General features: G+C 40.1%; 1 protein-coding gene across 10 annotated transcripts; it reads left to right on the top strand.

The window, feature by feature from the left end:
• On the top strand, positions 1-26631 carry LOC123746125 (probable G-protein coupled receptor No18). Of its 10 annotated transcripts, none has more exons than XM_069314090.1 (4): positions 1-121; positions 17783-18109; positions 19311-20905; positions 24150-26631. In XM_069314090.1, exon 4 carries the CDS (start codon positions 24246-24248, stop codon positions 25452-25454), a length of 1209 nt encoding a protein of 402 aa, XP_069170191.1. In that variant the 5' UTR covers positions 1-121; positions 17783-18109; positions 19311-20905; positions 24150-24245; the 3' UTR covers positions 25455-26631. The 10 variants fall into 10 exon arrangements, with proteins under 10 accessions (XP_069170191.1, XP_069170190.1, XP_069170186.1 ...); XM_069314089.1 differs by having other exon boundaries at positions 3-109; positions 17783-17924; XM_069314085.1 differs by having other exon boundaries at positions 3-109; positions 17783-17924; positions 24150-24288.

Genomic DNA, 26631 nt, shown 5'->3' with positions numbered 1-26631 from the left:
ACGCATTATATTATCATTAGTGACGCTTAACCTGCCGTCTGAGCAGGACTGGTTGGGCTGTAGAACGTCTCAAAAACTAATACGTCACGACGTCGACGGTTTCTACAGTGTAAGAGATTTGGTACGAATTTGGTAAAGTCGTTTTATACATTAATTTGTTTGGCATTTTTTTATTCGGGCTTTATTTATTCATTTGAGTGTTATGTTAAATGCGCGTGTTATTGCGTGTTAAAATATATATATATTGTTTGTGTAAATGTTTAATTGTATTTTTGTCCATTTGGAATTTTGTGGAAAAAGTTTGGATATGTTTGGCATGTGTTTCGTGTGTATGTATGTGTATGTGTGTGTGCGTATGCGTGTGTGTGTGTGTGTGTGTGTGTGAGCGAGGGAATCATCCATAATAATGCATATCAAATCATTGTAATGTCTTACTAGTCTGTGTAGATGCTTTGTCCTGTTCTGTTAATCTGAACTTCGTAACAACGTTTTCTAAGTTGCAAAAGTAGATCAGACACGTTCATGAAAACCGGAAACACATATTTAATTATAAATACTCAATGAAGAAAATACGTAAGTGTTCAGGGAGAATTTGCAAGGTCTTCTCTGAATACCTTTTATTCTCTTCTCCAAGGTTATGGGTTCCTACTATTCAGGAAAGGTTATGCCCATAACCATCCAAGGTTATGGGTTCTTCTCCAAGGTTATGGGCTATATATATATATATATATATATATATATATATATATATATATATATATATATATATATATATATATATATATATATATATATATATTATTCAAAGGGCAAACCTGTACATGCGAATGAACAAATCATTATGTATTTTATACACAAGTTAGAGCGAATACTTTTATTTAACCCAGATTCAAATCACTAATTCACACACAACGATGTGCACACAGACACATGTACAGGAGAACATACTTTCGTACATAAATACACGTATGTATTACACGGTCTAATACTTAAAAAAACCCATTAGTCAAGTGACGCAAAAATCATTTTTATTTTGTGAATTTTTCCCATTTGCCTCCGATGCCACAATGACTTAATGAATTCATTGTCCGAATTTTAATTTCATATTGGAGTTATTTACTTCGAAATAGCATTTATTGGCGAAATTGAAATACAAGGAAGCTTAATTAAGCTATTAAGAAGCTAACGAAATATATTCATTATTAACTAGAGTTATTGAAGACTTGTAAAAGTTTTATTGTATCAGATCTATTTACAACAAATCTGTAAACGGCGTTAGTGAACCTTAATATTCCGGCATTTACATTGATTTTTATCCAATATAATTGATTTTTATCCAATATAAAATAAGCGTAAACTGTTCTTGACGAGATTAGAATGCATTCCACTGATGGCGTGGGATCTCCCTTTGTATATCGGTTCAGTATACATTATACAGGACCGCCCAGGAGGAGGATTACAATGTGTGTATTATGCTTTGAGGAATTCCAGGTGGGAGGAGGCTTATTCCCCTCTCCTGGGGGTGGGAAGAGCATTAGTCCTTCAACTACTAATGTAACCGAGACATATACCTGATGTTCATTGTTATTAGCATTTAGGATCAAATGTTTCTCGTGATTCTCGACAATGTTTTGTGTAAGCAGGTACTTAAAGTAATATTATATGTTAGCAGCGTAATATTGTGTATAAAGATGTACACGTGTACTACTAGAGCTGTGTAATTACCAAAGTAATTACCTAAGTGTAGTTACAGGATGAGAGCTACGCTCGTGGTGTCCCGTCTAACCAGCACTCTTTGTCAGATAACGTTTTGAAACTACTGACGGTTTTGGCCTCCACCACCTTCTTACTTAACTTGTTCCAACCGTCTACCACTGTGTGTGTGTGTGTGTGTGTGTGTGTGTGTGTGTGTGTGTGTGTGTGTGTGTGTGTGTGTGTGTATGTGTGTGTCAAATACATGTAATAGAAATAAGAGGGGAAAAAAAGGTTGAAGAATCAGAACATTTGACAACCGATAGATAGAAAGGCGGGGTCCAAGAGCTAACAGCTCTGCATAAATAGTAAATGAACACACACACACAGTGGGGGGGGGGGAGGGGCAAGAGCTCGTCTAACTGCTGCCCTATTTGCTGCGTAGTCCTTCCAAGGCACCAGCAGGGGTACAAGGCACCAGCAGGGTACAAGGGACCAGCAGGGTACAAGGCACCAGCAGGGGTACAAGGCACCAGCAGGGGTACAAGGCACCAGCAGCGTACAAGGCACCAGCAGGGTACAAGGCACCAGCAGGGTACAAGGGACCAGTAGGGTACAAGGCACCAGCAGGGTACAAGGCACCAGCAGGGGTACAAGGCACCAGCAGGGTACAAGGCACCAGCAGGGTACAAGGGACCAGCAGGGTACAAGGGACCAGCAGGGTACAAGGCACCAGCAGGGGTACAAGGCACCAGCAGGGTACAAGGCACCAGCAGGGTACAAGGCACCAGCAGGGTACAAGGCACCAGCAGGGTACAAGGCACCAGCAGGGTACAAGGCACCAGTAGGGTACAAGGCACCAGCAGGGTACAAGGCACCAGTAGGGTACAAGGCACCAGCAGGGTACAAGGCACCAGCAGGGTACAAGGGACCAGCAGGGTACAAGGGACCAGCAGGGTACAAGGCACCAGCAGGGTACAAGGCACCAGCAGGGTACAAGGCACCAGCAGGGTACAAGGGACCAGCAGGGTACAAGGGACCAGCAGGGTACAAGGCACCAGCAGGGGTACAAGGCACCAGCAGGGGTACAAGGCACCAGCAGGGTACAAGGCACCAGCAGGGTACAAGGCACCAGCAGGGTACAAGGCACCAGCAGGGTACAAGGCACCAGCAGGGTACAAGGGACCAGCAGGGTACAAGGGACCAGCAGGGTACAAGGCACCAGCAGGGGTACAAGGCACCAGCAGGGGTACAAGGCACCAGCAGGGTACAAGGCACCAGCAGGGTACAAGGCACCAGCAGGGTACAAGGCACCAGTAGGGTACAAGGCACCAGCAGGGTACAAGGCACCAGTAGGGTACAAGGCACCAGCAGGGTACAAGGCACCAGTAGGGTACAAGGCACCAGCAGGGTACAAGGCACCAGCAGGGTACAAGGGACCAGCAGGGTACAAGGGACCAGCAGGGTACAAGGCACCAGCAGGGGTACAAGGCACCAGCAGGGTACAAGGCACCAGCAGGGTACAAGGCACCAGCAGGGTACAAGGGACCAGCAGGGTACAAGGGACCAGCAGGGTACAAGGCACCAGCAGGGTACAAGGCACCAGCAGGGGTACAAGGCACCAGCAGGGTACAAGGTACCAGCAGGGTACAAGGCACCAGCAGGGGTACAAGGCACCAGCAGGGGTACAAGGCACCAGCAGGGGTACAAGGCACCAGCAGGGTACAAGGCACCAGTAGGGTACAAGGCACCAGCAGGGTACAAGGCACCAGCAGGGTACAAGGGAATAGCAGGGTACAAGGGACCAGCAGGGTACAAGGGACCAGCAGGGTACAAGGGACCAGCAGGGTACAAGGGACCAGCAGGGTACAAGGCACCAGCAGGGTACAAGGCACCAGCAGGGTACAAGGGACCAGCAGGGTACAAGGGACCAGCAGGGTACAAGGCACCAGCAGGGGTACAAGGCACCAGCAGGGTACAAGGCACCAGCAGGGTACAAGGCACCAGCAGGGTACAAGGCACCAGCAGGGTACAAGGCACCAGCAGGGTACAAGGCACCAGTAGGGTACAAGGCACCAGCAGGGTACAAGGCACCAGTAGGGTACAAGGCACCAGTAGGGTACAAGGCACCAGCAGGGTACAAGGCACCAGCAGGGTACAAGGGACCAGCAGGGTACAAGGGACCAGCAGGGTACAAGGCACCAGCAGGGGTACAAGGCACCAGCAGGGTACAAGGCACCAGCAGGGTACAAGGCACCAGCAGGGTACAAGGCACCAGCAGGGTACAAGGCACCAGCAGGGGTACAAGGCACCAGCAGGGGTACATTAAGGCACCAGCAGGGGTACAAGGCACCAGCAGGGTACAAGGGACCAGCAGGGTACAAGGCACCAGCAGGGTACAAGGCACCAGCAGGGTACAAGGGACCAGCAGGGTACAAGGCACCAGCAGGGTACAAGGCACCAGCAGGGTACAAGGCACCAGCAGGGGTACAAGGGACCAGCAGGGTACAAGGCACCAGCAGGGTACAAGGCACCAGCAGGGTACAAGGGACCAGCAGGGTACAAGGCACCAGCAGGGTACAAGGCACCAGCAGGGTACAAGGCACCAGCAGGGGTACAAGGCACCAGCAGGGTACAAGGTACCAGCAGGGTACAAGGCACCAGCAGGGGTACAAGGCACCAGCAGGGGTACAAGGCACGAGCCGGATAACCCGTAGCATTCCATCACATCATCAAAATCCCATCAATCTCAAGCTGGAATAACATTTCATTTCCCCGATTCCGGAGAGATTCGAACCCGTGACGTGTTCCATAGATCGAGTACAAGTTAGTCCATTGATGAGATCCTTCCTTATTATGGACCTCTTGAGGCTCCTTCAGGCTGCGTAGGAGGAAATCCTTCAACGAAGTCTCCCCCTGGGTCTTGTACCCTTGGGGTGTGGAACACGTATGTGTGTTCAACCCTGTTTAATCATCCAGTTTAATACTCCCCCTCAAACACTGGCCCTGATGAACCCACTCTCCTGGAAAAGTTTTAGCCTCACTACTCGGCAGGGAAGCCAGACTTTTTCCATAAAAAGTAATTAAAATGAATAATGTGGGAGTATGTCCTTACCACACTCTCGCCCCTTCCCAGGGGCTTGCTTACCTTTTACAGCCTCAACGTTACTTGTAACGCGTCTAACACAAACAAAATGGTTAAAACCTCACACAAATACTCTTGCCACTCGGGCGAATGTTCTCTGGTAATTTGCTACGCTCGTGTGTGTGTAAACACGGACGTAAATTTACTTTCGTTTACTTTGGCTTGAATCAACTCACAGGTGACGAGTTTGTTGATGTTAGCTTTACGTCACGGGTGACGTAGGCAGTCATCAGTGTTTCTTTGCCAGGACGCTGAAGGATGGACATATTGTCACGTTAAAGAGAGTTATATCCGGTTTAAATGAAGTTGTTTACATGCAAATCTAAACATTTTAAGTATGTGGTAACGTGCAAGTAACTAGTATTTCCTGTCTAGCGTGAGTTCACACGCGAAGAAATTTCCCCTATAACATAATGCAACTTCGTTATGATGTTTCCATGAAAATAAAATTCACTTTAGTAGATACGGTAGTTGTTTAGATCTACTTAGGAGTTCAGGTAGTGGTTGTTCAGGTAGTGGTTGTTCAGGTAGTGGTTGTTCAGGTAGTGGTTGTTCAGATAGCAGCAGAAATAGTAAGATAGTAGTAATGTTATATATGCTAACGATAACATCCTTCCAACAGAATTCATACAGCTGTTTGGTTACAGTTTAACACAGTGACACATGTATCACACGTGTGTGTCCTGGGGAGGGGGGGGGGAAAGGGGATTAGGCAATGTTTATATCGAGTAGCAGTTTAGGAGACAAATTTTTGTTTGTCATATTGCACTTAGTTGTTGATCACCACAAACCACACTATTGCTAATATCAACACACATTCCCTTAGTCAACTACCACAGAGTGTTCGAGTAGTTCCTTATATCTCCATTAACTAATTGGCATGTCTATCTTCCACACCTATTCGTTTCTCCTATTTTACCAATTTGGAGAAAAAAATTCCAGTCCGTTTTGCTAATTCTCTTTATACTATGTAGTTATCATATTTTGCCCATGCGTCGTCTCTCCTCAATAGACATTATGCTAAATTATCTTAACCTCGACGTTAGTTTTGTGTCGAGCTAAACCATTATTTTTAGTTAGTTATTTATTAAAATATACAAGAGTTCTTACATTCTTGTACAGCCACTAGCATGAATATCATTTCGGGCAGGTTCTTAATCCTAATTTTCACACACACACACACACACACACACATCCCCAGGAAGCAGCCCGTAGCAGCTGTCTAACTCCCAGGTACCTATTTACTAATAGGCAAACAGGAGCAGCAGGGGTGAAACTCTGGCCTCCGCCGGGGATCGAACCCGGACTCTAAGGATAACAAACCCCGAGCGCTGTCCACTCAGCTTGACGGCTGAGTAGACAGCGAAGTTTGAGTGAATCAAACTGCCTCACGTGTCTATCAGCAAGAAGAGGAAGGAGATTATGCTTCCTATGTTCTTTTTCTCAACGGTGAACTGGAGACCTCACCCACCCGATACTGGAACTCCTGTTCACTAGCCTCCCTTTCAACATATATATATATATATATATATATATATATATATATATATATATATATATATATATATATACACTACATATATACTATAACTAAAACGGTACTTGTTTTATTCATGTTTCGCTTGAGAACGGCTGATGTGAACAGGAACACTGTAATTTAAAGCCTCGTATTTAAAAAATGGACAAATGTGGACGTTTTATGTGACCAATGATCCCAAACAACCATGTTAACTTGTGGTAAATGTAGAAGGTATTGTTAGCTTCAGGTACAATTCTAAATTTGGTGGTATTTAAAATCAACAATTTACATTATCTGGATAAACGCATTTTTAACTATGCTCATCCATTGCTTTCATTGTTTCTCCTGTGATATATTTGTTAGATGTGTCTCAGTTTGCTTTAATACGACACATTAAACGTCACCATATTGTCTCTGGAGGCTTCGTCATTATCCTGTTCTTCTGAATGGTCACGCATTCTGATTTCATTATTTGTCTAGTTTTACCCAACCACTTAGGGCTGGATGATAGAGCAACGGTCTCGCTTCATGCAGGTCGGCGTTCAATCCCCGACCGTCCACAAGTGATTAGGCACCATTCCTTTCCCCCCGTTCCATCCCAAATCATTCTCCTGATCCCTTCCCAGTGTTATATAGTTGTAAGGGATTGTCGCTTTCACCTGATAGTTCCCTTCGTCCTAAGTTTATCATGCTATTGTGTTTGTTGTGTTTGTCTGTATTGTCGGTTTGTTGTTTTATTCCGTTGGAAAATTATATTTCCTGGGTAGATAAAGGCTTTTAACGTTATTTTTATCGTTTCGTATATTAACTTCAGTTACGTTTTATTCAGGAGTGCTTACTCTTCAGTGCTTGTCTATCAGTGTATACAGTGGAGTTGAGATTTAGCTCTTGGCTTCCTCTTCCTAGCTATGTATATCTGGTGTTTTTTCCCCCATTAAGTCAGAAATTTGTCGTAATCTTTACTTCGTGTTTACTTACACGCCTAAAAATTTCTCGTATTCCCTTTGAGCATCAGTGACACATTCACTTTCCATCCCATCCTCAACATGCTAGTTGCCTGCTTGTTGAGTACAGGCAACTCCCTACATTGCAACAACATTGCACAGGTAGCCCCAGATTCACATGCTCCCCATTCTTTCGCCAAGCACTCCAAGATCCTTATGTCCTCAACCACTCGCACCACAGACAAGTTTTATGCTCTCGTTCCAGCTACTCCTTCACAGCCAATCGAAGGCGGTCATGCTACAGCCACGCGTACAACACACATACGTCAATATCACCTTCAAGTTTACTAACGTTACCTCGTTTGGTTAACAGACGCAGAGACCATCAGTATACCTAGATCGAATTATTGGCCCGCTTGCCCCTCTTAAATTCGTGAAGGGAAACTAAAGTGCCCAGTTGGAGGTGTTGACGGAGAAGGAAGAGGGCTTGTGATCCCCATTTCGGAAATGTATGAAGACAGTATGTTTAATTTGTGAAATTGGTTTTCCTCGCTCATTCAACAGAGGTAATTATATGAGACACAAGGTGATAATCATATCCATTATTATTTTCCAGTAGACACAAAGGTATATTTGCTATGACTTGGCAGTGACAATATATGGAGTCAGTATATATATATATATATATATATATATATATATATATATATATATATATATATATATGTCGTACCTAGTAGCCAGAACTCACTTCTCAGCCTACTATTCAAGGCCCGATTTGCCTAATAAGCCAAGTTTTCCTGAATTAATATATTTACTATAATTTTTTTCTTATGAAATGATAAAGCAACCCTTTTCTCTATGTATAAAGTCAATTTTTTTTTATTGAAGTTAAAATTAACGTAGATATATGACCGAACCTAACCAACCCTACCTAACCTAACCTAACCTATATTTATAGGTAAGGTTAGGTTAGGTAGCCAAAAAAAGCTAGGTTAGGTTAGGTTAGGTAGGTTAGGTAGACGAAAAAACATTAATTCATGAAAACTTGGCTTATTAGGCAAATCGGGCCTTGAATAGTAGGCTGAGAAGTGCGTTCTGGCTATTAGGTACGACATATATATATATATATATATATATATATATATATATATATATATATATTGTACCTACTAGCCAGAACGTCGTACTCGGCCTGCTATGCAAGGCCCGATTTGCCTAATAAGCCAAGTTTTCCTGAATTAATATATTTTCTCTAATTTTTTTCTTATGAAATGATAAAGCTACCCATTTCATTATGTATGAGGTCAATTTTTTTTATTGGAGTTAAAATTAACAAAGATATATGACCGAACCTAACCAACCCTACCTAACCTAACCTATCTTTATAGGTTAGGTTAGGTAACCGAAAAAGTTAGGTTAGGTAGGTTAGGTAGTCGAGAAACAATTCATGAAAACTTGGCTTATTAGGCAAATCGGGCATTTGCATAGTAGGCTGAGAAGTGCGTTCTGGCTACTAGGTACGACATATTATATATATATATATATATATATATATATATATATATATATATATATATATAAAGATGAATCGGAGTTGTTTGTTGTTTGAATCAGAGTTGTTACTACACTTCTAACATCATAATACAAATAATTGTTAAGTAAATGAAGTCAGGATAAAAAAAAAAGAGGAAAACAACGATACAGAAGTTGATGAAATAGAATAAATGTAACGGAAATAACAAAAAACAAACAAGAATAAGAGAAGTGAAAGGCAAAGAATTATCCAATCTCATCTCCTTTATAATTCACATTTGCCTCAAGCCCTTAACAAGACTGCCATTATCATTCTCAGTTTGGATAATTCGTTACCCTTTTTATCACAAAAACTAACTCGGAAAAATCTTTTCATCTTTAAAAAAATGGGGCGAATTTCAAGTTGAAATAAAATTATTGAGATTAATTAGTCCATGTTCGAGAGCCAAAATATAAATGAAAATATCTGTGCTCGAGATCTTGAGGAATGATATGAGAATATAGAGGAAATGAATGGAATTGTGAGAGAAGTGTAGAGATATATTGAAGCCGTAATCCTATATCATCGCAATAGCTAGGTTGCTGACAGCGAAGAGAATTATATATTATTATATATATATATATATATATATATATATATATATATATATATATATATATATATATATATATATATATGTCGTACCTAGTAGCCAGAACTCACTTCTCAGCCTACTATTCAAGGCCCGATTTGCCTAATAAGCCAAGTTTTCCTGAATTAATATATTTACTATAATTTTTGTCTTATGAAATGATAAAGCAACCCTTTTCTCTATGTATGAGGTCAATTTTTTTTTATTGGAGTTAAAATTAACGTAGATATATGACCGAACCTAACCAACCCTACCTAACCTAACCTAACCTATATTTATAGGTAAGGTTAGGTTAGGTAGCCAAAAAAAGCTAGGTTAGGTTAGGTTAGGTAGACGAAAAAACATTAATTCATGAAAACTTGGCTTATTAGGCAAATCGGGCCTTGAATAGTAGGCTGAGAAGTGCGTTCTGGCTATTAGGTACGACATATATATATATATATATATATATATATATAAATATATATATATATATATATATATATATATATATATATATATATATATATATATATATATATATATATATATATATGTCGTACCTAGTAGCCAGAAAGCACTTCTCGGCCTACTATGCAAGGCCCGATTTGCCTAATAAGCCAAGTTTTCATGAATTAATTGTTTTTCGACTACCTAACCTACCTAACCTAACCTAACTTTTTCTGCTACCTAACCTAACCTAACCTATAAAGATAAGTTAGGTTAGGTTAGGTGGGGTTGGTTAGGTTCGGTCATATATCTACGTTAATTTTAACTCCAATAAAAAAAAATTGACCTCATACATAATGAAATGGGTAGCTTTATCATTTCACAAGAAAAAAATTAGAGAAAATATATTAATTCAGGAAAACTTGGCTTATTAGGCAAATCGGGCCTTGCATAGTAGGCTGAGAAGTGCGTTCTGGCTACTAGGTACGACATATATATATATATATATAATATAATATAATGTTGTACCTAGTAGCCAGAACATCGTACTTGGCCTACTATGCAATGCCCGATTTGCCTAATAAGCCAAGTTTTCCTGAATTTATGTATTTTTCCAAATTGTTTCTTATGAAATGATAAATCTGTCCATTTCATTATGCTTAAGTTAATTTGTTTAAATTTGAGTTAAATCTAGCCTAGATATATGACCGAACCTAACCAACCCTACCTAACCTAACCTATTTTACCCTAACCTAAATAACACAACTAAGTCAATAAATTATGGTCTTAATATAAAATATTAATTATAATTCAAATAAACTATTTGGAAAAAATTATTGAAAATAAAGAAAATCACTCGGCCTATTAGGCAAATCGGGCCTTGCATAGTAGGCCGAAAAGTGCGTTCTGGCTACTAAGTACGACATTATATTATATATAATATATATATATATATATATATATATATATATATATATATATATATATATATATATATATATAAATAATCTTCGAGTGTTTCTATGAGTATCTGTGCCTCTAAGCAATCAAAAAGTACTCAAATTCGGTTTTATTCGTTTATATTTGCATTACCCTAATGTGCACGTCAATTCCCATAACGCATACACACGTCTATTCTCCAAATAACGTCGCTAACGTTAACGAACAATCTTCTCAAGTACTTCTCTCTCTCTTGTTCCTCATGACCTTTACTTCAGCTCAATAACGCCAATAACCATAAAGGTCATGGTCATCTTGACCTTTAAGTACCATTGACCGACCTTTAGAAATACTTGAGCTTGCTACTGCTGCTACTCTATGTTCGTTACCCCGTGCGAGCATATTGTGAAGTTTGATATCAAGAAGTTTGTGTTATAATACGGTACTGTTGTCAAATATTTGTCGAACTCTATAATTACGAACAAAAAACACTGTCTAGTTAGCTAGCTGCTTGATTCATTTCTGACGACATGGTTTTAAATGATAACCAAACCCGAACTCAGAAGACTGAGAAGCGACGACGTTTCGGTCCATCCTGGACCATTATTAAGTCGTGCAAGTCGTGTGTTATACGACTATAACATACGAATTGATTATGGTTTAGGATGGACCGAAACGTCATCGCTTCTCCATCTTACGCACTGTAGTTTGGTCATAATTTTGCTTCAGTCACGTTACTGTGACTTGTCGTCTGCACATGGTTTTAAATCTTTGCTGAATGAGGGAGGCATTGGTTTTATATCTCAAGCTGCATCATTCTTATCGGTGTTGATCCATATTACAATGTATATTTTAGGTACCATGCATAAATTACGGGTATGAACTTAAGCAACGCAGGCATGTATAAAGTGCATCATAGTATTAATGCAATCCTTACTATGAATACCTAATTACAAGTCGTCAAAACTGACAAAATATAACGCTTACGAGATTGAATTCAACCACATGGAGATTATCGAGGAAAATACTAGGTTTTTAATTTAGATATTTACTCTCTTTCTCCTCTCTTTCTCTTCCTCTCTTTCTCTTCCTCATTCCCTCTCCAAAAATTACACTATCACGAAAAATTTCTATAGGCAAAAATTGCTGTATTTGAAGTTCCAAATAACATCATTCAGAACATAATTGTGAAACGTGTGAAATTCACGCGAAAATCGTCCAGCATATTAAGATACCTGTATGAATTCAAATAGAAGTCATCCAATACATTCTTTGTAAATAACCAATGTGTGAATGTTGTTTGGAGCCTCCCAATTATCCAGAGGGTTAAAGCTATTGACACTCTGAACGCAATCTTTAGGTGCCTCGAGTTCATAAAAAAAGAGACTTCGTTTTACGAACGTAAATATAGAAAATTTCTAGTAGTAAAGAGTCTCAAAAATATTAACATGTAACATTGCGACGGAAACAGAAATACATATTAGTAACAAAACCATAAAGTATCTACAAGTCTAAACGCGCAATGCCTAAAAACTGATAGAGAAAATATATTAATTCAGGAAAACTTGGCTTATTAGGCAAATCGGGCCTTGCAAAGTAGGCTCAGAAGTGCGTTCTGGCTACTAGGTACGACATATATATATATATATATATATATATATATATATATATATATATATATATATATATATATATATATATATATATATATATATGAGGCACAACTCTCCTAAACACGAGAGTGAAGTATACAACTTTAGAACACTTTCCCACCAGGAGACTCGAACCCTAGCCAGCACAGAAGCCTTCCAGCAACTGGCATAACAGGTACGAAAGTGGGTTAAGTGGGAGTGGGTTAAGGCGTACCTGTTATGCCAGTTGCTGGAAGGCTTCTGTGCTGGCTAGGGTTCGAGTCTCCTGGTGGGAAAGTGTTCTAAAGTTATATATATATATATATATATATATATATATATATATATATATATATATATATATATATATATATATATATGAACAGCCCTGAGAATACTTAAGGAAAGTGGAGCAGGACCCTTAAGGATTTATGGCTGTCTCAGGCTCGTCTGTGTTTGACCTGCCATTAAAGATTCCTCCCATTATTCATACTCTGCAAGGCAACGCCAAATTATTTCCTCATTTCCATACGTGCTGCGTTTGTCTGATGTTGGCCGACTTACAGATTGTTTGAGTGTCATTTGACCAGTGTTTGTATGTTGGCTGAATGTATTTAACTTGGTTATATATATATATAATGACACCTCATCTCTGTGACGATTTTCTAATGCATCTATGTGTATCTGTACGTGCTTGTGTACTCGCCTAATTGTACTCACCTAATTGGGCTTGCGGGGGTTGAGCTCTAGCTCTTTCGTCCCGCCTCTCAACCGTCAATCAACAGGTGTACAGGTTCCTGAGCCTATTGAGCTCCATCATATCTACACTTGAAACTGTGTATGGAGTCAGCCTCCACCACATCACTTTCTAATGCATTCCATTTGTCAACCACTCAGACACTAAAAAAGTTCTTTCTAATATCTCTGTCGCTCATTTGGGCACTCAGTTTCCACCTGTGTCCCCTAGTGCGTGTGCCCCTTGTGTTAAATAGCCTGTCTTTATCTACCCTATCAATTCCCTTGAGAATCTTGAATGTGGTGATCATGTCTCTCCTGTGTGTGTACGCGTTTTTGTGGGTGTACGGGTTTGTGTACGTGCATGTGTGTTAGCACATACAAGAATTGTATGTTCCTCGAGAAATATTCACTTGAACCTTGATACATATTATTATTCAAGTGAACCTTCAGTGAATGTCAGCAATAAAATAATAAATCATAGCAAATCTATTAGTAGCTGAAACTAAAGTATTTATTTTTTCTATTTGTGTTATCGTTAGGAATTTTATATACCAAATAAAGTTCTGCACTTACGAATCATCTTGTGGCACTGAGCTTCGATTTACGAAACTTTAAATTTCAATTTGGCGAGTTTCCGTTCAATTTCCGCATTGGCTGTACTGAACATTCGATTGGTAATTGTATTCGTTGCTCCGTCTCGGTATATATGACGATTGTTCGTGGCAACTGTGATTACATTACGGTATTTTTTAATCAAGATGCCAACAAATTATACACAGCAGTGAGATATATCTCGAATTATCTTCGAATGTAAACAAATGATCTTTATAGAGATAAGAGAGAATTATTTTCGATTTAGAGATAGAGCAAATGATCGCCACAGGAGAAAAAGTAAAGCTAGAGAAAGAGATGAATGCTTCTCTACATTCATCTCTTTCTGAAAATAATTTTTTTCATCAGAAAAAGTAAAGCGTTTCTCTCACATCAAAAGTTTTCACTGTGAATTAGTTAATTAATCCAGTGAAATATGTTTGCCTCTTAATTTATGTAAACATGCTCTTAACTTTAATTACATGCTCTATAAATTTTGGTCCGAGGATTATTCTTTTGCCAGGTATTTTTCACTGTGAATCATGCTTCTACCAGGTATGTTGCTCTGTGAATCATGCTTCTACCAGGTATGTTGCTCTGTGAATCATGCTTCTACCAGGTATGTTGCTCTGTGAATCATGCTTCTACCAGGTATGTTGCTCTGTGAATCATGCTTCTACCAGGTATGTTGCTCTGTGAATCATGCTTCTACCAGGTATGTTGCTCTGTGAATCATATTTTTACCAGGCAACAATCTAAGGCTTGTCAAAACCGCATAGAAAGAAAATATTTTAGAAAATGTAAAAAATTTTATCAAAGGGTTTGGAAAGAGAGGGGGGGGGATGAAATGTGAGTTGGGGGTGGAGAAGCGAGGGGGTGGGAAGGGGGAAAGAATTAGGATGTTGATGGGAGGGACTGGGGATTAGGAGGAGGGTGAGCATTTGACGGGTGGGGGAGGCCATAAATTACATAGTTATGGTAAAACAATAACAGCGGGAAGTTAAGCTTAGTGGTCCGTCCATTATGGCTCTGCACTCACGCTGGTCTGAAGCTTTCACACCGGAAAAGCTGAAATTGTTTTGCCTAACCCGAAACGACCGAACGCAAGTAACATTCGAACGCAAGTAATGTTCGAATCCAAGTAACTCCCCTTAAGTCTAATCGAGGACGATGCTTAAAAAATCGTCATTGTTACTGTTTTTAAATTGCTAGAACCTTGCAACAGTTTGGTAGATTTCGTTAAAAACTGCAGTTTAGTGAGAGGACAGGATGTTTGTGATCTTACTATGGTGACTGGTTAGGATTGTCATCGTTAGCTCGTGCATCGTCACAATTGCGCCTGTATTGTGGCAATGTTGGTCGACGTTGATGGTTTATTCAAGATGATTGTTGTCGGTCGCTTTATCCAAGAAGACCGATGTTGGTGGCATTATCCAGGTGAGCCGATGCTGGTAATTTTAACCAGAAGGGGATGTTGTTCATAATTTTATCCAAGAGTGCAGGATACTCGTTTCTCTCTGAAGAAACTATATTTCTTGGATAGTGATATTGACAAGTATCAAGCAGGAATCAGGCTTACTACATGACTGGAAACCAGAAAAATTTGAATCTAATGACCGAGATATTTCCTTGTTATCATACATGTGAACCAACACCTTCCTTCGGCAATGCAAATGACGTCTGGTATTTGCATATTATTCAAATCAGTGGCGGAATATTTTTCATCTTGAAGATGGCTAACACACACAGATATTATATATATATATATATATATATATATATATATATATATATATATATATATATATATATATATATATATATAGTGTATATATTTCATGTGTTCCTTCATTATCGAAAAAATTTTGATGTCTTTCTCAAAAGTTATTTTGGAAAAAAAAACAAGAAAAAAGATTATAAGAGAGAAATTAAATATCTTTATTTGCTGTTATATATTAGCTATTAATTTTAATATTTTCCTTCTCCCTATTTCAATTATTCTGGTTTCTATTGACATAATACAAATAATAATATCACTATTGCCATTAAAGGTATCTTTTATTTTTAGTTATGCCTCTGAAGAAGTGTTTTTTTAATATATAAAATATGGATAGAGCGAGTGAAAAATATATGCTTCACATGATTCATTCTTGTAATAAATCTATGCTCACTTGCAAGATTCATCTTGCACCGCTATGAGCTGTCCACTGCAAGGGAGAAGAATGGATACGCGAGAGCCTTGGTTAAAAATGGGGTAGGGATTGGGGGGTTATAGCTGGGGATTGGTATTAGGATTGGAGGTTAAGGTTGTGATTAGCTTGGGTATGTGAAGCATACTCAAGCTAATCACAGACGACATACACATACGCAGGCTAATCCACATGGACGAGGCTGTCTGTATAATGACCCAGACTACTACATCCGACTATCTGTCACTATCCGAACGTTCGTTATCATCCGACTGTCACCTTCCGAACGTTTGTCATCATCCGACTGTCACCTTCCGAACGTTTGTCATCATCCGACTGTCACCTTCCGAACGTTTGTCATCATCCGACTGTCACCTTCCGAACGTTTGTCATCATCCGACTGTCACCTTCCGAACGTTTATCATCATCCGACTGTCACTTTCCGAACGTTTGTCATCATCCGACTATCACCTTCCGAACGTTTGTCATCATCCGACTGTCACCTTCCGAACGTTTGTCATCATCCGACTGTCACCTTCCGAACGTTCGTTATCATCCCAACCTGTTAAATGGTAATTACTGATAATTTAGTAATTATTACTAAATTACAATTATTACCTGCATGACACCTTTAACATTTGCAGGCGATGAGTCACAATAACGTGGCTGAAGTAAGTTGACCAGACCACACACTAGAAGGTGAAGGGACGACGACGTTTCGGTCCGTCCTGGACCATTCTCAAGTCGATTCGAGAATGGTCCAGGACGGACCGAAACGTCGTCGTCCCTTCACCTTCTAGTGTGTGGTCTGGTCAACCTTTAACATTGCTCGATGTACATGAACAATATGAGTATGTCAGAATGATTTGGCTTCAAATAACGTAGCTTATCTCTGAAGTGGCTTGATGTCCAGGGAAAAGCTTCAGGGTATGATAATGTAATTTGTGAGAAGCGTGTGGAAGTGTTGGTTGTCCTGCTGGCAGGCAACACTCGCAGGAAATACCACCTGCGCGCTGGCTACACCTCCTGCAACACCGTCTCTCAGGCTACACCACCTGCAACACCGTCTCTCAGGCTACACCTCCTGCAACACCGTCTCTCAGGCTACACCTCCTGTAACACCGTCTCTCAGGCTACACCTCCTGTAACACCATCTCTCAGGATACACCACCTGCAACACCGTCTCTCAGGCTACACCACCTGTAACACCGTCTCTCACGCTACACCTCCTGTAACACCATCTCTCAGGCTACACCACCTGCAACACCGTCTCTCAGGCTACACCTGCAACACCGTCTCTCAGGCTACACCACCTGCAACACCGTCTCTCAGGCTACACCACCTGCAACACCGTCTCTCAGGCTACACCTCCTGCAACACCGTCTCTCAGGCTACACCACCTGTAACACCGTCTCTCAGGCTACACCTCCTGTAACACCGTCTCTCAGGCTACACCTCCTGTAACACCGTCTCTCAGGCTACACCACCTGCAACACCGTCTCTCAGGCTACACCTGCAACACCGTCTCTCAGGCTACACCACCTGCAACACCTCCTGCAACACTTCCCACTTTTTGGGTACTTAATATGTAGAAAATTATAAATTAAACAGAAAATTGTATATATTATGTGTGTGTGTGTGTGTGTGTGTGTGTGTGTGTGTGTGTATTAGATATAAAAATGTTAATGTATAATCATAACCTTCTTGCAGAAATCAAATTACTTGGTAAACCATGAAAACGAGGATTCGAATATGATCAATTTGAGTTTCATTCTTGTGAAATAAATTCGTTTCCAGGCAGCAAGATATCAAGATCCACTCAATAAGAAGAAGACGTCAGAACTGAGAAGGTGTCTTAAATGACTGGGTGATCTAGGAAACAGCACGGTGACTTATCGAGGAGGAGAAGAGTAACTTGCCTTAGAAATCACCCAAGACGGTAAGAGATATCCATATGGACATCCCCACGAAGGATCGTGATGTGATCCCCAACGAATCGGATAAACACCAGGTTATCTTGAGGTTATCTTGAGATGATTTCGGGGCTTTAGTATCCCCGCGGCCCGAACCTTGACCAGGCCTCCACCCCCAGGAAGCAGCCCGTGACAGCTGACTAACACCCAGGTACCTATTTTACTGCTAGGTAACAGGGGCATAGGGTGAAAGGAACTCTGCCCATTGTTTCTCGCCGGCGCCCGGGATCAAACCCGGACCACAGGATCACAAGTCCAGAGTGCTGTCCGCTCGGCCGACCGGCAGTCCACTCGGCCACCAGAGACGAGGTCAAAGTATCTTGGATCTCTACGAAATAAAGTCACATGGACAAAATAACCTGTAAATGAACACATATACTAGAGCTGGTGCAGATGATGAGTCACAATAACGTGGCTGAAATATGTTGACCAGACACACTAGAAAGTGCAGGGACGACAACGTTTCGGTCCGTCCTGGACCATTCTCAAGTCGATTCATATTCATTCTCAATCGACTTGAGAATGGTCCAGGACGGACCGAAACTCGTCGTCCCTTCACTTTCTAGTGTGTGGTCTGGTCAACTAGAGCTAGTGGACTGCCCGTAGTTATTTCTGATTGTGACAGCGCGTGCTATTGGGTATATCTGTTATTCCATTTGAAGGATTCTAGTTCGAAAGACTTAAGTTTTAAATACTTCTTAGTGTTGACCCCCAGGGGAAGTGTGGTATGAAGTGTGGTATGGACGACACGCACTGACCGTGCATTCTGTATGATGTATCAAGGCGGAAGTGTTGACTCGTGACCTGCTGGTGACCTTCTGGTGACCTCTTGGTGACCTGCTAGTGACATAGTATCGACCTGCTGCTCTAATGGAGTGTTCCCATTTATTCCAGCTCGATTGAGGGTATTTGTAGCTGTACCTGATATTCCATGTGAAGGATAATTGCTGGAGGGCTAAAATTCTAGCCCTCATTTAACATTCTATGAGAAGGTTAAATGATGGAAGGTTAATATTCCATGTGAGCGTTAAATGCTTTGAAATAAAAGTAATTATATACACGCCAAAAATATAATTTATATAATTATATTATACAAATAAAAAGAACGATATACATGTCAAAAGTGTACACCATTCGCCTCTAATTGGTAAAGATCATCTCATAAAATTATTCACTTCACTATTTTCTTTAATTTGCGAAATAAAATATTCAACATTGTGTGTTATCCTATCCTGAATAAACACTAAATATTCTCTAAAAAGTGTTTCTGATTTAAATAAAGAAACACTTCACCATCCAATGATGAAGCATGTGTCTTAAAATTGTATCCAATTTGGTATTTTATGTTTCAGACTGATGACCGCGGAAGACGTCGTTTCTTCACTGAAACTTTAAAGACCATTAGGACGACCTCGTCTGAGAAGTTATATACGGTGACCTAAATGAGTAAAGTCATCAACTAGAGATCTCCTTAAAGAACGCTATACCCCCTTTATGCTGCGATCTTCTCTGGGGACGAAAATATAAGAAATCTTGCTAAGAAAATTTGATACGGAGAAACATTTCTCCAGAGATTTCTTAAACAAAGACAGTATAATTAGCAGCATATAATAGATTTAAGTTTTATTTTATTAGTAATACATCAGGATTTATTAATCAAGATCTTGCAAGATTTCAGAAGATTTGAAGCTTTTAAGACTCGACACAATAATGTCTGAATCAAATTTCGCTACTGATGATGATGAGATATTCAGATACCCGCCCACCCCGATGCCCACAGGGGAGATGCCCACGTGGGAGATGCCCACCCCGATGCCCACGTGGGAGATTGCGTTGACGGGGATCTCACTGACCCTCATCATCATCTTCACTATCGTCAGCAACGTCCTCGTCATCTTGGCTGTCTACACCCACCGGCCGCTGAGGAAGGTACAGAACTACTTCATCGTGTCCCTGGCCGTGGCCGACCTGACGGTGGCAATCTTCGTGATGCCCTTCAACGTCGTCTACATTACCATCACCAAATGGATATTTGGGAGGAACATGTGTGAGATGTATCTCACCTGTGTCATCATGTGTTGCACGGCGTCGATCCTCAACCTGTGCGCCATCGCCCTCGACCGCTACTGGGCCATCACCGACCCCATCAACTACGCCCAGAAGAGGACCTTAAAGCGAGTGATGATCATGATTAGCTTAGTGTGGGCCATCAGCTTCGTCATTAGTTTCCCTCCTCTGCTAGGCTGGAATGACTGGCCGGATGAGATTAGTGAGGAAATGCAATGTTATCTTCCTCAAAATGCAGGATATGTTATCTACTCTGCGCTTGGATCATTCTTCTGTCCACTGGTCTTAATGATCATCATATACGTTAAGATTTACAAGGCTACCAAGAGAAGACTCCATGAACGAGCTCAGAAGTCAAAGCTGAAAAAGCTTAAAGCTTCTCGAAATTTAAGAGCCATCACACTCGCAAATCCTGACGAAAATAGATCAGAGCAAACACTCAACAGAAGCGTAACGCCGTGCTTGAAGTCCGACATAGAAACGACAAGCACTGACGTGGAACACTCGGGTCATTACAATGCTGGGGCTACTATTGGTTCAGTTGACGGTGTGGACCGACAGAGTGACGGCAGCGTCATCACCAAATTCATTGCAAACAGACAGAGAATATCCCTGACCCAGGAGCGACGGCTCGTACGCACTCTCACCATCATAATGGGAAGCTTCGTCATATGCTGGCTTCCATTTTTAATCCTGTACGTCATTCTCCCCTTCTGTTCACCTTGCAAGTACCTCAACATGAAAGTTTTCGACTTCATACAATGGCTGAGCTACGTCAACTCGGCCTTCAACCCTGTCATCTACACAGTGTTCAACAAGGACTTCCGGGCAGCTATCCACAATATTATAATGTGTCGGACATGCTGATATTAACTAAAGGGTAATTAACCATTATTGATTGGATTCATGTCGTGCCTCTTCCCTCCTCATTATATGAATTACATAATTCAAAGCAATTATTATCGCTATATATTTAACGATTCGTAAGTAACGACGGCCTCGCTTCCGTTAGGGTCAACGTTCTGTCGGTGATCACCGTTCCTTACAGTCCGTCCTCATATCCGGGCTCTTTGTCCAAATATTCAGGCTTAACTCTTTCCTGATAATTATTTTACTCCTATGTTGTAATGCCAGTTTTTAGAGTGTGTGTTATATATGATTTATTCTGAGTATATATTTCCTAAATTAAGAATTATATAGTGTGTACTGTCTAATTTTTATATTTTCAACTTAAATCAAATACGGCTGTTTTGTTTGGTTCATAATATTGAATTGCATATTTGGGTAGAATTATCTAAATACACTGATGACTTTAATTTATATTGTATTACTGATTCAATTAATTTAATATGGAGTTGATCTGTAAGACACTAGGTTCATTAGAAAATATTTCTGTAGTTTTAGGATGATATTTATTTTCAAATTCATATTAGGGAAATTAAATCCCTTAAGTTAAATTATTCTATGCACAACATATTCATAGTTTGTCCCGTTCTTTTAATTATTTTAACATTAAAATCACTCACTTTTACAGTGTTCTAAAAATAATTGCCCACAATTATCAATATCGAATATCATGCAAACAATAATTACAATGAAAAATGTATTGATATTTAAGTGGTGCAATAGTACGAGATTGCAAAAATTGCTAAAGTTAAAAAAAGGGAAATTTATTACCTAGGTTATTAAACCTTCTTGTCAACAATCTGGTGCCTTCAATTTCCCGATGGAATCGCTATTCCTCCTTCGGGAAATTAATTCCTTGATTACATGTAAGAAGAACCTTTTTGATTGCTTTCTGAACAACTTATGAACAGTTCAAACCTCGTCATGAAATTCTGCGACGTTCAACAATACAAAAACATTTGGAATTTTGCAGTAATATTACAATCGTTATTCTTCTAACCTGGCTCCTAGTTATTCTCCTCTATTTGAAACATTAAAAAGGCAATTTATGAGAAAGCATTTCCACTCTGGAAATGAAGTTCAGAGACCTATTCATAAATGGGTCAGAGAGCAGCCAAGGAAAATCTTTTTGAATAGAATCCAAATATATTAAAAGACTTGAAGAGACGTTGTTGACAAATACAAAAGGTTTCAATTATTTTATATATATATAAAACCTTTATATATTTACTACCCGAATATGTCCATCGTGTTACATATGCAGTGATGTGGATTACATATGAGGTAATTTCTGAAACTAACAATCATGAATATCGTGTTATAGAAAGGAAAGTTGCAGGATAGGAACGGGCAGGTGTCCAAGATTCTACAATGAATACATGCACATTAATCAAAATTAGAGCAGTTTCTATTCAAAAATTAATAAAATATATTAATGAGAAGACAAGTGATTAAATGTAGGACCTTAACCAAGCTATAACCCTATTGTTATATCGTCCAAGTCACACGTTCAACAACGGTTGTTATTATTGCTAGTCTTAGTGTCGCAGCTGTTGCAGTTGTGCATATTAATGCTGCAGTTACTGCTGCTGCTGCTGCTGCTATTGCTGCTGATGTTGCTGTTGCTAGTAATACTGCTGTTTATACTGATATTATGATATGTTAATCTTGATTCTATTCCTATTGCCGCCAGTTGCTATTGCTGTTGACGCTGCTTTATTTTTTGTATGGTATTAAAAAAGACTAAATTCCACTAAGACAAAGTCTTGGAACAAGCAATTTGTCCAATTATTTCTGTGAATTCTGGTAATTAGTGTTTATCCCCAGTTTCACAAGCCTGGAGCACGCGTTGAAATGATGGCGTTTATTTCACTCTACGAGATCATTAGAATGCATCAGTGAGAGGAGAGTTCCTACTACTTACTCCTGTGAAATTCCGCTAAAAAGGTGTCGCCACATTGAAGATTCTGTCCTATGACACCCTCTCTCATTTCAAAGATATTTATTAATTTTTTTTTCAAAGCATTGAAGATGGAATTTACAGCTGTAAGGTCCTGTAGGAGGAGATGAACGTAACTGTTAATAATGACTCGAGAGAGAGAAATGAATTACCATCATTCAATGAGATAACTAAATGTTCAGAACTACCAGTACCCTCAAATAGTACTATATCACATTTTGATATATAAATTCCCAAACGAGCCAAATATGTAATATTAATCAGAACGGTTCGGAAAATTGGAGTGCTGTTACGTCTTCTAGTTGTGATCCTCAGTTAGGTGAACTCTTATGTAACACTAATTTACATTTCTTAGTCGGAAGTATACATGGTGGGCTTTTCCTGAAGTGTTGCCGCCAAACACACACCGAAACTACGACGTTGGTACAACGTTCGAACAAGTTTTAACACCTTCTAACCAGTTATAACAACCAATATAGCAAGTTGTAACAACGTTCTAATACGTCATAAACACGTTAAGCAAAGATGTAACAACTTTATTACAAGTTGTAACAAGCGGAAAATAGAGACAGTTTCGGTTTGTGTTTCCAGGGTTGCCGAATAAACCAAATTCCCACAATAAACATTTTTTTTAGATTTATTGAAATTAATTTTGTATATTATGAAATAAAATTAACTTTGCAACCTAAGCTAACCTCGCCAAAATAAACCAATTTTTCCTTAGTAGTGCATAACGATAGAAAATTTGTTCGATATTGGTGGGTATATTCGATATTCAACACGACGTCAATGCTGTCACCTCTGCCAATTCCATCGATATTGATGGGCCTCAGCTTACTCATAACCCTTCACCTTCTCTTCATCCAACACGGCATCAATACTGTCACCTTCTGCCTCTGAAAACGTTGAATATTGTTTCAGGGAAACGTTTTTTCAGCAACCCGCGTCAGACTCTATAACATTTTTAAATTTACATTTTGTTAACATTTTTATTTTACTTTCTTCCCAAGTGAAGAACATAAGAAATATAGAGAACAATGTGATAGACTCATTAATTTATCTACCCTCTCTTCGGTCATAAGTTAGCATGTTAAATTGCAAATTTATATAAAGCTTTCATGATGTTAAATTAAAAATTACTTAATTATACTGTATTTTCATGAGTATTCTGAAGCTTATTTGATTTATATAAATTACTAATTTTCTTTATAAAAAAAGCTTTGACCTAAGTGTTTAATTGTTTTAATCCCTTTTTCAGACTGACCTTTCTGAGACGTCTTGAGGGGGTGACCTTAGCGAGTAAGGTCTCGACAACAGTATTCTCAAGTATTATTTGAAATCTCACTACGTAATTATGTCTGGAAAAAATCACACTGCAGACGTCGATGACGAGAAAGATCTGTCAATCATGTTACCCATATGGGAGATGGTAGTGACGGGGTTTTCTCTCACTATCATCATCATCTTCACCATCCTCAGCAACGTTCTTGTCATTGTGTCAGTGTTCACTTACCGGCCGCTGAGGAAGGTGCAGAACTTCTTCATCGTGTCCCTGGCCGTGGCTGATCTGATGATGGCCGTGTTCGTGATGCCCTTCAACGTCGCCTACATCATCATCGGCAAATGGGTAGTCGGGAAGTACCTGTGTGAGATGTATCTTACTAGCATCACCATGTGCTGCACGGCGTCCATTTTCAACCTGTGTGCTATCGCCCTCGACCGCTACTGGGCCATCACCGACCCCGTCAACTACGCCCAGAAGCGGACCATTAAGCGCATGCTCATCATGATCATCCTGGTGTGGGCCATCAGCTTCGTCATTAGTTTTCCTCCTCTGCTTGGCTGGAATGACTGGCCGGACGACTTCACTGAGGAGTCTCAATGCTTTCTTTCGCAGAAAGCAGACTACGTCGTTTACTCTGCAGTCGGATCATTCTTCTGCCCACTGGTACTAATAGTCATAATATACATCAAGATCTACAAGGCTACCAAGCGGAGACTGCGAATGAGAGCCCAAGGTACCAAGTTAAAAAAGCTAGATGCTATTGGAAAGATAAAAGTTGTTACACTTATCAATTCTGAAGGACAGGGCCCTGAGGGCAGGGTCAGCAGAAGTGTAACTCCCTTTCCTACAGCCCGTCAATCTGAAGTAGAAACATCAATCACTGACATCGAAGAATCTAACCAAAAACCACCTGCAACCACTGGCAATTTGGATGAAGGTGTGACCCCACAGACTGACGGCAGCGTCATCAGCAAATTCATTGCTGACAGACAGAGAATATCCCTGACCCAGGAGCGTCGTCTGGTGCGGACTCTCACCATTATTATGGGGTGCTTCGTCGGGTGCTGGCTTCCCTTCTTAATCATGTATGTCCTCCTTCCTTTCTGCCCATCTTGCCAAGATATCGACATGAGGATTTACGACTTCTTACAATGGCTGAGCTACGTCAACTCTGCCTTTAACCCTGTCATCTACACAATTTTTAATAATGACTTCCGAACAGCATTTCTTTGTACAGGCAAGTCCATTAGAAGAAGATTCCAAGCATGGTGTGATTAAGTCTCCTGATCTCTGTACCTTGTTCTCAGCTCGATTCTCGAGTGACCCCGCAAGATAATATGTCTTAGCAGTACCCATATCTGCAACACGCCCAGCGCTCTCCTCTATTGAGAATACGCGTATTTGCAACAAGGCGTAAACTAGCTAAAACGACTTGTATAGTTGATCTACGGATTTCAAAAGGAGCCTCATAACAGCACAGTGCTCCACAGCTCCAACCTCAACTCATGCACACTATGACAGTCAGGTGTAACAAATCTGATCACAAACCATGAGTAGGAGTATTGACCGCTGGTGTGGGGGTTCGCATGTATCCTCCCTGGTTGATACCCCATATCTCCTCCAGTGTAAGGCCATGAGGTAAAACTGAGAACCATAGGAAGTAATAATGCTCTGTGTGTGTAGAACATCACATTCAGAATACATTTGTCCCAGTAGAATCGAAGATCCCCTTTGCCCCTGGAGCGAGTGTTCTAAGAGCTTCCTATAAAGCGCATCATCACTGTGAGTCTAAGCTCATCAATGCTACCGGGGACACAATAGAGGGGGAGGGGGAAGACAGTTTCCTGTTTCTGCGTCAAAGTGTGGCGATTAAGAGTGGAAACGCCTGAAGTTCCCTTAAAATGTAATCATTTTTTTAACAAAAAATGAGTGGTCGAAGGGAAAAAATTGAATCCTGTGTTGGAGGGAACCTGCAAAGTTCATACGATTTTTTGTCTTCCGAGGCTATAGGAAACCATTGTCAACAAGGGGTAGTACCTTTTTGTATTTGCATATACATCATATGTGAGTGCATGCGTGCGTGTGTGTGAGTGCGTGTGTGAGAGAGCGTATACAAATCAAAATAAAATGTCTGAGGTTTTTTGTCTAAGAACACATCACCAGAGATTGCCAGCCTCTGAAGAAGATCTAGAGAACACGAAAGCGCTCAAGTATGCTCATTTTTGCTAATTCTTATATTAATCACTTACGAAAATATAATTGGCTAATTTTGTTGATCAGTGAAAAATCTTATACCAACGAATATAAATTGAATCATTTATATTGTTTGATATGAGGTAAATATCGTAATAACACAGTCCTTTGTAATATTTTGTCTTTAATTACCTACAAAATAATCAGAGAAACGATATCATTTTAATATGATTTGGACCTTATTTTTTAATAAAAAATAAAA

This window comes from Procambarus clarkii, chromosome 78 (genome assembly GCF_040958095.1).
Source record: "Procambarus clarkii isolate CNS0578487 chromosome 78, FALCON_Pclarkii_2.0, whole genome shotgun sequence".
Classification (NCBI taxonomy): domain Eukaryota; kingdom Metazoa; phylum Arthropoda; class Malacostraca; order Decapoda; family Cambaridae; genus Procambarus; species Procambarus clarkii.
This window is presented reverse-complemented; position numbering and strand designations above follow the sequence as displayed.